This window comes from Synchiropus splendidus, chromosome 2, assembly GCF_027744825.2.
Source record: "Synchiropus splendidus isolate RoL2022-P1 chromosome 2, RoL_Sspl_1.0, whole genome shotgun sequence".
Classification (NCBI taxonomy): domain Eukaryota; kingdom Metazoa; phylum Chordata; class Actinopteri; order Syngnathiformes; family Callionymidae; genus Synchiropus; species Synchiropus splendidus.
Genome location: NC_071335.1, coordinates 25667202 through 25681437, shown reverse-complemented (window position 1 = coordinate 25681437; position 14236 = coordinate 25667202). Strand labels below are relative to the sequence as shown.

The following is a 14236-nucleotide window of genomic DNA, read 5'->3' as shown; positions in this document are numbered from 1 at the left end:
GTTTATTTTTGATCAAACATTGAGCTATTTCCAATTCCGAGGGTGAGGATGGCGGTGTGTATTAGTCCCATCCTCATTAGCTGTCTTTGATCTTTCTCTTTGCGCATGTGCACACAAACACACACATAAACAGGCTACTCGTACCACTATGTATTTGTTCAGAAAGGAGACATCCATCCATCCACACAGGCTTTTAAACATAAATCTCTGTAAATTCCAAATGCAAATGACTGTTGTTTAAAAACATGACGACAACAAACAGCGATTGTTACAGTAGTAACAACAGTAGACACAGATCAGTTGTATCAGATGTCCAAGTCGATGAGGTGGTAATAGTGATAGCCACTGGTGCTTTTCTATAAGCAACCATGATACTATCACTGGATAGCGATCCACTCGAATGTCTTAATATTCAATAGTGCAATACTGTAATAGTCAATAGTGTGACATTTTAAGTGCACAATATCAATAGCCAATAGTTTATAAGGCCACTAGTGGGAAGCAAACACTTGTTATGGTGTCTGACACATGCATATTAATTTACGGGGTGTAAGGCGAATCTGGATTTTGTGTTTGTATGTGTTTGTGGACTGACTTATTATAACGTTTCTCTGGGGATGTTTCCTTCAAAAACACGCTGTCTACCGTCACGTTCAAGTCCACCTCTATGATGTGTTATCCAGTTGTTTGCGCATCATTTAAAAACGTTTCATCACGTGAGAGTTCATCTTTTAAAAGAGATCCTTTTTCTTATGGCATGGCGGCTCTCATTTAAGCCGTGGTGGTGCTAAATTGAACACTGATGGACAGGTAAACCAATGCCTCCAAGGCGGATGTAAAAATTATGGTGCTTTTTGATTAACTACCAATCAACTCGATATTTATGAGGTAAAACATGGTCTCTCGTTGAAGTTACGACCAAAAATCATTCGAGCCAGCCAGGAGTCGAACCTAGAATATTCTGATCCGTAGTCAGACGCGGTATCTATTGCGCCACTGGCCCTAATGATGGTACAAAGTGATTGTTGCTATCATAGCAACATTAGTGTTTCACTTTTTTTTTTTTTTTTTTCAATCCGAGATCCAGATGGTGAACAGTTACACCCCTATGATATCAGGTGTACGTTCCGAGCCTTAACATAGTCTTTTGTAGGAGTGAATGTAGAGTGTCTGCTGCAGGTGCGCTGTTCCTCTATGTGTGTGGCCGCTGCATGTGGGAGGGGTTGCCGAGTGAGTGACGTCTCTCCAGAAGTGAAGAGGTGCCCGGTGCGTGTCCAGCTCTGAATGTGCGCTTCTGTGCAGTTTGGCTGTGACAAAGTCATAAACCAAGTCACGCTCTGTCCCAGACTCGCCTCATCCCTGTCCCAGCTCCAGCCCACAACAGGACATCAAACCCTGGAGTGAGCGCTCCAGCACCTCCCCTGTGACACTCTACCACGGTCCAGTGTGGAGACAGGAAAGGTTTTACACCTCAATATGAAGAAAAAACAGTCAGTAAATGTAGCTAACGGGACACGTCTGCATACAGAGGCTGCGTTATACACAATAACAAAGCGCGTCGTGGGTCAGCTGATCGGTCCACGCACGTTATGTTTTTCCGGCTTTTTTTCGGGGGAGTTCGAGTTCTGGATTTTCGTTCGAAATCCGAAGCAAAAAAATCTAGAAATTTTTGTTCGAATTCCGAGACGTTCCAATTCCGAGATGTTTGAAAACCAAGGCACCACTGTACAACAAAAGCAAAAGTAGTAGTTGCTAACAGAATGTATTTATAAGTAAGCTTCTATATGGGCATCACTATTGACACTATCTTGGTAAGAGCAATGCAGCAACATCTTGAATGCCAAAAAGCTACTAGCACAGCAATGAGCTGAATGAACTAGCTAGTTAGCACGACAATAAGCGAATCAATGTGAAGCATGCTAACAGTTTGGATACACTCTCAGTTACGAAGACACACTGACGCAAGCTTGATGGGGCCGGAATGTTCATCAACACATTATGGAGAGAGCCCTCATGACAAAGAATTAAAGAGCTGCAGTTATTCCCAGAGACAAGGAGATATAGCGCGCTGATGTAGCATCCAAGCTAATTAGCAGATTGCTCTTTTTCTGGCTCCTTCCAACACATACTGTATTAATTGATTGGCTGTTTAATGGGAGTGGAAGGGAATAACAGAGAAGGGGAGAAAAAAAGCAGTGAGTGTTGCTGGTTTCAGCTAATGGGCCCGGCCGTGATGTGTGGAGTAAGCATTCTGGTCAGAGAATCAGCACTAAAGGACGGACAGAATTAAAGAAAACGAGGCGGAAATGGTGAATAAGAAATTCAAATCAGCAGAGGAAGCATGTGTTATTGATGCGTGGTGTCAAATGGGTGAAGTTACTTTACAGTGAGCTAGAAAAATACATACTTGACGAATAATAAGACTATTGTTGAGTGTTTCACGACTTTATACTGAGTAGTGTGTGGTCCAGTTCTGACACAAAATATCAGCGATACTATCTACCAGCTTACTCTTTGTGTGGCAGAACTCCTGTGTTGGAAAGATGGTTGGAAGGAGGTGATGGAAAGTAGGACTGGGAATCATATTGTGAGCACCATGACGATCCTTTTACACCATCTCCACGACAAACTGAGACAGATGGAGAGCACCATCGGCAAGACACTCACCACCACTCAGGGCATAACACTTCCAACGCTCCTTAAATGCCCCTATTTGACTTGACTTACTGAAGATGGGTCTCCACAATATTTAAACATAAAATTACGGCACATGTGTAAACAGGAACAATCATTGGGTAGCAAAAGTGTAAAAATCCATGGTGACTCTCAGGCTCAAGTTTTTGCTGGACCGATTTGAGGAATAGCGATATTAAACTTGAGCCCATATAGTTTCTCACAATGGTCTTGTGATTTCTTCTTCTTCTCTCGCCAAGCATGAGGATCCATGATGCTAATATATCAGAGTACTGTGGTGGCGTTCTGCCACCATTGAGGGTTGGTTATCGGAAGAACAAGTCAAGCACAACAAGCCCATATGGCTCATAATAGCTAAGACCCACACAGGGGCTTGTGCAAGACACAGTTGAATAAACCTTGAATTCCCGCAGATCCCAGCTTGTTAGGAAAAGGGAAGTTTCATTTAATGCGACAACACTTATGTTGGAATGGAAGCTCTATTTTATTTGGGTTTTGGTCACCTCAAAGAGCCCAACTCTCTATGAAAGGTTTTGGGATGAAAGAACGGAAAATTAGTTGTCAGGTAGAAACAGAACCAGAAATTGAAAGTGAGGTCGCCCTCTAGTGTGTCTGGAAAAACAAGAAATAAAACAGATTATTGCTTGGTACATTTGGTACATATAACCTAAGATGAAACGTTCATTGTGTAACAAGTCTTATTTCGCATTTCTATTTAAGAAAGGTAACTTTTTAATGTAATGTCACATATAAACAGGTGCTTTAGAAATGTGTTTTGTGATATACACGTGTCGGCACATTATGAAATATCAAAAATATATTCATGCAGTTTTGAGTACAAAAAATAAGCCATGATTTCTCCACAAGACAGGAAGCAAATCTTGAAAAGTAAAGCTTGTCAATTGAAATTAGAGCATCAAACTCAAGAAAAGCTCAAGAGAACAGGTAAAAAAAAATGACAATACTGGCTCCAGCATGTTCATTCTTGAAATAATCTGTCACTTTTCCTGTCAGTGCACACAGCATCAGTGACTCAAGTGGAAGGACGAGAATGTGCAGCGCTGCACTCCAAAGTAAGTAATATACAACTGCATATTTGCTGACACATGATAAGCCAGATCCAAAATGATGCTGAGATATAGTTTATTTAGTCCCCACAAATTTGGGAAAGGGAGGTGTGGAGAGGGGCGTTCCAGATAGAAAAGTGCTGAGGACAGGACATCAGCCTTAAAACGGTAGATGGATGAGGTCAGATCGCCAAAGTGGCTCTGATCAAATGAAATCCTCCTGTCATATGCAACGGTTGCAGCGGGTGGTTTTAAGGAAGTGCTTTGCGGTTAAACTGCAATTTGACTCAGCAAGGTACCAAATTTTATTAATACGTGTTGACTTGTGTGAAAATAATTTACTCTTTGTACAAAATCACATGACTTGACCGTACATCTCAACCTAGAACAAGTGAGTCAAACTAACCTTAAAAATGCTTCTGAAATAAATACAGTCTGATTGGTTGAAAATGGTATTTAAGAACAATGGGGGAAATGAATTTGCCAACTCTGCTATGAACAGACAAGCTATATCACCAAACCTCCTTGAGCCGTGAGTGATATGTGCATTTATTTATTTATTTATGGATGTTCAGATAATGAACGACATGCACCCCACAGTTCCTGTACTTTATTGGTAAATTATTTTCAGCGACCTTCAGCTGCTCATGAGGGTAATTATCTTACATGACGTGGGACTTCACATTAGGACTTCACATTACGTGCATTTACACTGTTAGAAATAAATAAATTAAAATACAGTAAATTAAAAACAATATATATTAAACAAATGGGTTCAAAACTTTATTTTGAAATAACGTACGTACTTCCTTCAGAGAGGAAAAAAGATGATTTCTCAAACTCAACTGTGTTCACATTACAAATAGATTGGTTCTTAAACTGTTTTCATGTAGTGGATCAAGAAAGCAATCCGATATTGCCATTATTAAATCGTTGAAGTTGTGTTTAAACCCCATATGGTGATGACCGATTACATTGGATCTCAAAACCAAAGGTTTTGTCCAATGTTACTGACTGCATTCATCCACAGCAGGCCACAAGGTTTGTCTGGGTGGATGGCAGTAGAACTAAAGCAGGGCAACATTTAACCTATACTACTTGATCACAAACGGATTCTTGTTTTGCTGTCTTGACCCTTGACTCAGTTTCTTCTCAGGGTCAACATGTGTACCTTCCGTCTTACATCTGTTTTCCTTCTTATCATCTACCTCCGCATCACTACTTTTCAATCCCTTTTTCCCCCCACATCATAGCTCCTGCCGCATCTCCCGACCTCCCATATTTATGTGTCGGACTTACACGGTCCCGAACAGGTTTTCAAGGTCCTAAAGAGGAACATAAATGACTGAACTCTTCGTTCGTCCACAGATGTTTTATCAATTTTGATCTTGAATTTTAAAAAATTGTGTGTACATACGGTACATAATCTTGCCGAGTGCTCTTTTAAAAGTTTGTGTATCCATAAACGTTGGTGCGTAAAGCCTTCATTGAGAAAAAGCTGAGGCATGGAAACCAGGCAGCACTAAATGGGAGTGTCTGGCCGCCGGCCAATCACATCGGAGGGGGCGACCCTGGGCGACAGCCGAGGAAAGAGGGACACTGGGAATAAAGAGGAAGGAAGAGTAAGGAACGTCATCTACCAGAAGCCAGTGATGCAAGTCATCATGAATCACCTTCATAATAAAAGCTCTGTCATTCATTCATTGACGTTGGAAGACACCAAGCTATTTCTCACAGCACAGGACTCCTTTTGCGGCTCCCCTGCTGGGAAAACAACGACAGCAGACTTGCCTGTCAAACCTCGCCCTCCGACTATTTGTTTGACAGTGACCTCTTGTTGTTTTGGGAGTTTCTGGTGAGGCCGAAAAAGAGGGTGTGACAAGCCAGTGCAACATCTCAGAGGGACAGAGGCCAAAGGCCAAAGCTGATATATGTGTGTCAATTTGTCAGCTATAGACACGTGGGGGTCCACTGAGGAGGAATCCATCTAATTGAGAAAAAAAAATTCTGTAGGACCCTGAACGCACCACGCCATGGCGGAGAAACAGCTGTGTCATTACCAGGAGGTAGCTGTGACTGAGACCATTAGCTAATTGCTAGGCTGACGGGAAGGGCCGGCTTACGCAACAAAACACACACGCTCCACCTCTGCCATCAATGCTTTAGAGTCCAAGAGATCGGTCACACAAAAAGCCTGTTCATGACTCAAATGCGTTTTCAAAAGAGATCCTTTCATTTCATCATCTAATATATATATATATATATATATATATACATACACACACACACACATATATATGAGATAAGACGATATGATGATATGAAACTGTGTTCACATTACGTTTGTGAAACGTTTGTTTCACAGTGCTGACGCACCATCTGAATTTGCATGTTCCCTCTCCTCTCACTGCCAACGCTGGTCACTCATCAGCGTACCAACACGTTCCCACTGGGCTCTTCCTCATTAAAATGAGACAAATCAATGATTTTTCTGAACTTGCTGAGTAACGCTGCATAAGAATACTCACTTCAGCAACTATCTCACAACAGGGAGGATGTTTCCTTCGTATCTTTAAAGTAGTGCGTGTGAGGGTCACATGCTAATCCAGCCAATATTAACAAATGACATGAATTAAGTCTCTTTATGCAGCGCAGTTTTAATTGGTTAGTGGTTACAAAAACAGTGTGGAATATTTGACATGATTTCATGAATATCATGGTTCTGCATAAAATACTACTGATGCAGATTTAATTATTATAAGAAAATATTTAAATATTGGGAACTACAAGAGCAATTAAAGAGTGTATTATTGCCCTACACTTACTTCATCTTCATATCAAACTATTATAAAAATCCTTGACAGGCTAGTGAAAAGAGTTGATCTGAACAGCAGGTGGCAGTAGTGTTCCGGAACCCAGTAGAAACTGAGAATCGAAGTAAATAACTAAATCTCCTGAGTATTACAGGAAACAAGGAAATTTGGAAGAACATGTAATAATAATCAGTTTGAACAATGGAAAAAGATTACATTTAATTTAAAAAAAAAAAGGGCAAAATGAAGGGTAACGCAACAAACATGCATCCCATGAATGAAAACGATGCGCAATCGGTAGATGGCGATCTAATCCCCACTGTGAGGGCTGCGGTCAAGGACTGACTTGTAGGAGACTATGCTGCAACCCAGCGGTTAAATGAAGTACTGCATATATTTCAGTGAACCCCCTCCTGTTTGCCAACTAGAGGTTTTTCTATCATGCGTTTTGGGAATAATAAATTTGAGATGATGTGACAACGCAGAGGAAAATCTTTATGATCAATAACAATATGATCAATGACAATTTAATGTGTATATTGCGTAATTATATATATATTACGAGATAATGGCATAGTAATAATAATAGCAGTTTTGAAATAAGATGAAAAGAGGTTTATATAGGTTTTAAAGAATAAAGAATATATCAGATCATGCAAGGAAGCACACTCTCAAACGTGACACTTTATCACAGCACCAGGGGGCAGCACCATTCCACTCTTGCTGCTGTCCATCGGGTAAGCATCAGGGACGTGTCGCCCCCGGTTGTTCTTAGTCATGTGTGTGGTCGTCATTGAACATGAAATTAAAATGAATATTACATGATGATGATGATGAAGTGAAGATGTCGGTGTCACTCCTAAAGCTCACTCGATGCTAGATATTGTGCAGCGCGACGGAAACGGAGGTCTGACGGCGGCGACGGGAGTGATTGAGAGGGAGAAGATGAATGATGCGTTCACTGAACTCTTCCGTCAGGAGTGCAGCTGGCAGCACCGCCGCCGGCCGATCTCGCTGACGTTGGCGCTGATTCAACACCGGCTCTCATGATCGAGGCGTTCTCCGAGATAGTATTGCTCTTAAGGAGGAATTTCAAGAGCAATTGTCAAGTTTATAAGGGAAAAATACATTTTAAATACTAATACTATTGTTTAACCTCGTGTTGTTTGAAAATAACATTAATATAACTAATGTATCAATTTAAAATTTGATTTACTTGTGTAAAATCAACTCTGCTCTACATTAAACAATTCATCTTTTACACCATATTTCTCGTATTACTTATTTTTTAATGAGTTGTTCAAATGTAAATGAATTGACGGGTTTATATCACAATATAATATATGCTTCTTTATAATATATGTAATATATTTCCACTCCTGTCAGTAGTTTTTTAGTATTAATTATTATACATAACATACACTTTCTACATGCTGAAATATGAAACGTGACGTCAACAGGACAGCAACATGAGGCGCAGAATATAAAGCAACCTGTAAGGTCACACATGCATGTGCACACACACATACACACAAGTGTGGTCCAACAGCGATGCCGCCAGTGACTCTTAAATGGAGAACAAATCACATTTAAAGGTTGCGGTGATAGTGTGCATGAGTATGATGACAACTGGTTAGAGAGACACAATTGTCTGCTCCTCTGAATGTTCAAGGGTGAGTGTGAGGTGGTAAGTGAGGTGATGGATATTTGGCAGCTCCAGCAGCTTTGGTGTGAGGGCACTGCTAATGACTGTCTGCACTCAGAGGAGAACCACAGCGACGGTAAGAGAGCGAGGTGATGAACATGCGAAAAGGTAAACAGACCCTATTGGTACTTCTATTGTATTCATTTCCTAGCTTCAAACACTCACAGGGGAGAGGCAGCAGCTCTGCTCCAGGTCACAGGTAGTCGACTGAACTCATAGAATGTAGCACACAACACAACATGATTCGATTAAAGTCAGACCCACCGCTATCCTGACACAACAGGAGTCAGCACAAGAAATTTGAAAGAAGATTTTCACTTCAGACCGAAATGGGACACAAAACGTATGTTGTTCAATCATATGTCAAAAACACAGTTGCTAAAAAGATGATCAATCCATGAAGCCTTACAATATTATACATCATGCGTGACTGTTTTCTTCATTCGTTGATAGAATAGCAAAATAGGTGATGCACAGAAATGACACCTTCACTTCAAAATCAATAAAAAATCAACAACCTCTGACCGGGCAGGTCAACAGGGGTCAAGTCAGAGCTGCACTTTGACTTGTTTTGCATCACAGAGACCAAAACATCTCATCTTACAGCTCCTTGAACAATGTCAAAATGCCAAAAGGCAAACAGACACTTTACTGAGAAGATTGTGAAGAAGATAGGCACAATTAATTGTGAGAGATTTTGCGGCACCTATCAGGAAATTCTAGTGGCGATAAAACCTGATTGATGATTGATAAAACCTTTTTCAATCATCACAGGTCAACAAACTGAAGATGAAGTTCTGGTCAGAAAAATGAATATAAAAAGTCAGCCCTGGATGAGTCCAAGGATGCAGACCAGGCTCTGATTCTAGTCCCGAGAGATGCGCTTGTCTGCTGGACCCTTCATGCGTGAGGTGTTCATGGCAAATCCAACTGAACTGAAAAAGGTATTTGGGGAGAAGAACGTCTCAACCTTTCAACTTTGGCTGCTGCCCCCACAACCTGACGAAAATCAATGAGTCACACCGCGGCAGGAAATCACCGAAGGACACTGAGCAAAAATCTGATGCCAAAGACAACAAGAGCAACCCGTTGCAGTGACTGAGACTAAAACAAGAGACTGTTGTTTTCGACGTCACAAACTGCTCGACCGCAGTGCTACAGAGGAACGCAGTCGCCTCAGTGAACAGAGATGGCTGCGGCCACAGACGCAGAAACGCTCTCTCAATCATCATGAGGAGAAGTTACAGCCGAACACAAACAAGCATCTCTACTCACTAATATAGAAGAAACCTCCATGTCACCTTGATCTCAATAGTCAATGTGAGGGTGGTACAGTGGTGAGAACCTAAAAACTATCTGGAAAACATCAATTGGACCCATGAAAACTCAACATCTGGAGTCTGCAATTTAGGTTTCTCTTTAGTGTAAAGTAGCTACTGTGGAGAGGATGGAGCAAACCATGATGTGATGAAGTGGCTCGTGGTCCGACGAACCTCACCCTCAAACAGCCCATCATGTCCCTTACAGAAGGGTACTCTGAAGTAAGACAGCAGATGACACTGAAGGACTCTGGAGATCTGAAGATCATACACAAGGCCAAAGGGCAGTGAAATCTATAAGCCATGGACAATCATCCCACTCCATGAGCTTAACATGTCATGTCGCATGAAGATCAACTTTCTCCCCCAGGCCTCAGTGACGCACCTGTCCTTGTCTGCAACTGCGCCACCAGACCAGACCTGTCTGCTCCCTTATTTATTATGAAGGTTCACTCAAGAGGACCCAACATGTTGGCAGAATTCAGTCGTCCAGTTTTCACAGAAACTCAGAAACTTGGATGAGTTGAAATGGGACTTGAATTTACTGTATTCTATTGGAGAGAAACTTGAATCATTGAAGTAACATTTTTACACGTGCAACTTAAATCTAGTCCTATTTTTTTATAATCCGCTCAGATAGGTAACACTGCTGTGCATGTCCAAAGACCAGGATTGGGTGAGTGGATTCATAAATATCAGTAAATCCATTCAGAATTGAAAGAATCTTGAAAGAAGTCCCGTGTCAAGTCCAAGTCAAACAAAATTAGGAATATACCTTATTTTCAATAAAAATTAAAGACTACTCACTCCCATTGCTTCCTCTTGGCCTGTGGTGTGTTGTGCATTTTGTGGGCTTGGTGAGCCTTGATGACATCACGATGGTCCACAAGTCCTCCCCTCCTGCGGATGGGTGGGACAGTGGGGTCCTTGCTGCTTGTAGCCAAACTTCCACGGGCCGAGCGGCTCCCCATTCCCCCACTTCCGCTGACAAAAGGAACATCTCGGTACTGGTCCACCTGGACGTTGTACACGGTGTGGTAGTACGTGGGATTAGGGCCAACGCTGCTGCCGCTTATGGGTGGAGGGGGGCATCGCAGGGGCCGATGGAGAACCTGAGAGTGTGGCAACGTCTCAGGCCAGACCACAGAGCCACCGTGCTCCTGACAGAGAGGGGACAGCATGGAGCTAGAGGAGGGACAGACAGATGAGGAAATGCGTTAGAGGTTGAGGACGCCATCCTAAATCATAAGAAGATGGTTGGGCATCAAGACTCCTCACCTTTCTTCACAATCACATGATGCAAAGAAGCCAAGCTAAAAATGTACTAGCTGTGTCAAACCCAACGTCAAGGGACCTCATTCGCACATAATATCATTCAACATGGCCCAAAAGAGAAAAAAAAAAAAAACATCAATGAAATGAAATTCGAAACTAAATAAAAGTGCCGGTGTCGGTTTGTCATGGAATCATGACTCCCAAAGTTAGTGTTGAAGAAATCAATCCTACCTCACTCGGCCTAATATATTGACATTGGGAGAGTGGACTTTTGCCTCTGGAGGAAGCCTTCAGCGTTGCTTGTTGACGCAGTCAACTGAAGCACGTTCTGACATCCGTGGCATGCAGAACGATGTTGACGGCTTTTAGCAAGGAGGGCGTATCGGTGTCTGCAAAACATGAAATGGACGCCAGATTCTCGACCATGGGAGTGAGGATGTGTCGAGAAAATAGAGATTACAAATGTCAAGAATGTCAAGAAAGAAAAAAAGTTTGGGCTAATTCTTACTATTGTACGAATGACACAACAACAGCTCAGAAACGACCAACTTCAAGCAATGTTACCATTGAGATTTTACCTCAGGAAAAACCAACAGTACAGTTGAAATGGATTTGAATTTGGCAAATGTATCAGATAAATGACATGTAATGTGATGATATCAAAGCATGTTCAGCTGGGAAGAGCCTTATAAGGTAAGATATCAATATGTCTCCGACAGCTGGAGCCTGACTATAAAAGATTGGACATGCCAGATAAAATGTAGGGACTGGTTAATAGGTGAAATTGAATGAGAAAGCAGACATTAAAATAAACCCTCGTTTTGGAGGGAGATAAAGGAACCATAGCAGACAAAGACTCCTAATTTATGCAGGCGAAGAGTAATGACAGTAACCTGGCATTTAAATCTTTAATGCGTCATTGCAATAATGCCTCCGGTTTGTGTGCGTGTGTGTGTGTGTGTGTGTGTGTGTGTGCGCATCGAAACAAAATGGAAACAGACTTTTTGCCACTCATTATCTGCTGAGAGAGCATTACATTGACTTTCTCCCTGATACGGTAGAAAAGGAAGACTAATTTGCAGAGACAGAAAGACACACACCGAGATTTACAGCCACACGTTGCAGGTAGAGCAGCGAGACATACTGCTATGGTAAGGACTTTAGTCAGGGGGTTGTCAGGGGTGTGCCTTTGGGCAAAGTCAAGATCTATTAGTAGGAGTCGCACAGAGCGAACCTCAAACTAACGCAAGGGCAAACTGGCACAATTCAGGCCATGCTGGGGAGAAAGAGAGGCGGCGGATTAGAAGTGGAAGCGAGATGCCATGCAACACCAGTTCTCCCAACAGGCCAGATCATGTGATTCCAAGAAAAGGTCAAAAATCCAGGAGGATAAAAGAAAGTGGGGACACATGAATGACAGGTGGACGGGTGACTAACTGTTGAGCAAGACAGACAGCAAAGACGTGAAGACAAAGCAAAATCAGCACTGGCATTTACACGCAGAGTCACATGTCACACAGACAGAGTGAAGTGACGCACGTCAAACTGCAGTGAAATTGTTCGCTCGCGATAAGATGGTTGTTGTTGTGACCACATGGTTTAATGTCCAATGAAAACTTGCTTATGTTTTCACAGGACTCTCAGGCGTTTGACACACATATATTAACCATCTCACATGCAAGGAGGGGCAATTTTCACACATAAAGTGCAGAACTTCCAACTAGTGGCGCTGCAGTGTAGATACATAGCAGTGGAACGTACAAGTAGCGGCGACTCTTAGAACTATAGGGGGCTAACCCACATTCAGGAGTCCCTTTCTTTCATATTTCATATATCTTTATTCCTGTTAAACTTGCGGGTGACGGATCCAAATGTAGTTTGACTTGAGTTGGTGACATCATTCAAAATCCAGATGTAAACAGTGAGAAAAGTTTGCACTTAGATGTTGTTCCTTTGGGAGGACAGAGAACAACTGTATATTCAGGAGGGACCATATTGTGTAGTGGCAGTGTCATGAAGGCCATCAAATAATCAGTTATACAAATATACAATTTTAAACTAAATAAAAATCTTAATATATTAAGATTTAATATATCGTAAATACATTTGTAAATACAAGGTGATAAATATCAATCATATACATGACTAAGATGCTTATGATTTTAAAACTGCATTGAGCTCATACATTCACCTCCACCATAAGGTATTCAATATAAATCCAAAAATAAAAAAATGACTATTAAATAAAAGGATAATATTTTTAAAAATAACAAAAACAGAAAAATAAGCTTTGATTTAACCTATTTTTTCTTGCCTTTTTGGAGAGTTCTTTTTCTAAAAGAAACCTGCAACACAAAACCTAACAAACTTCTGTAAAGAACATGCAGTGTAATATGACTTCTAGCGCTGCCCTTGGCCAATAACTGCCTTAGACACTGAAAAATATTAGTGCATGTTTAAAAACAAATGAATTTAAAAAATAATAAACAACGACTGCCGTGGTAATGGAAAAAAGGGATGACGGATGTGAAATGACAAAAGAGAACAAGGAAGCCTGCGCGTGTGTCTTGAGTGACGTGTGTCAACATCATTTCACAGTTGAAAATGTCAGCTCTTTCTTTCACTTGCATGAAACCCAGATCTCTTCACTGTAAATGCTGAGCTGAAACTGGGCTGGATTACAAGTCCGTGGAAGTGAATCAGGAGCCAGAGGCGGTAAATCTGTGCAGGAGAACCGGCAAGTAAAAGGCTTTTTTTTTTCATCCTGCTGTTAAAGCTAGACCAATCAGCCAGTCGGCTTGTACAAGTGTACAGTCGACACACGCTTCAGCGCCACCACACTGAGGAATCAGCAGAGCTACTGCTGACAGGCGAGGTAATTTTGGTCGTGTCGGGTAAAGTGAAGACTGCAGACAACATAATGTCCACTCTTCCGTGTGACATCATTGTCAATAGTATCGGGGGGGGAAAAAAACCTCTCAGATCTGCAGATAAGTTCTTTATCTGAGCCTCAAACGGACATTAAAACTCACAGGATAGCGTGAAGGAAAAGTTCTGATGGGAATGGAAAACGTGAAGATGATATGTTTTTCTTTATCTGTCAATGTTGCAAACTCAAAATGTAATTTCTAGAGACAGTGGTTTTAAGAACTTTCAGTGAGTTTGCCATTCTGGTTTAATTCCTCTTAACAAGGTTTTCTTATCTAATTCGGTTGTGAGCAATCCTGTCCTGAAAAGGGCCGTGATGCTGCAGCTTTTCGTTCCAACCGATCAGACACCAAAGAGGTTTCAGCTGAATGAGCAACACCAAACTGATAATCGACTGATTAAACTCCATTGGTGAAAATGTGTCCTTGTGATTGG

General features: G+C 41.6%; 1 protein-coding gene across 17 annotated transcripts in view; it reads right to left on the bottom strand.

Moving 5' to 3' along the window:
* The window catches only part of cacna1ab (calcium channel, voltage-dependent, P/Q type, alpha 1A subunit, b), a 113290-nt gene that overhangs the window by 94600 nt on the left and 4454 nt on the right, over positions 1 to 14236 (bottom strand). For all 17 annotated transcript variants that reach the window (XR_008413877.1, XR_008413878.1, XM_053855883.1 and 14 more), the window contains exon 2: positions 10406 to 10783. Coding sequence is in view for 15 of the 17 variants with exons in the window: in XM_053855883.1 (XP_053711858.1) it covers positions 10406 to 10779 (374 nt within the window). In the remaining 2 variants the exon portion in view is untranslated. The remainder of the gene's footprint in view (positions 1 to 10405; positions 10784 to 14236) is intronic.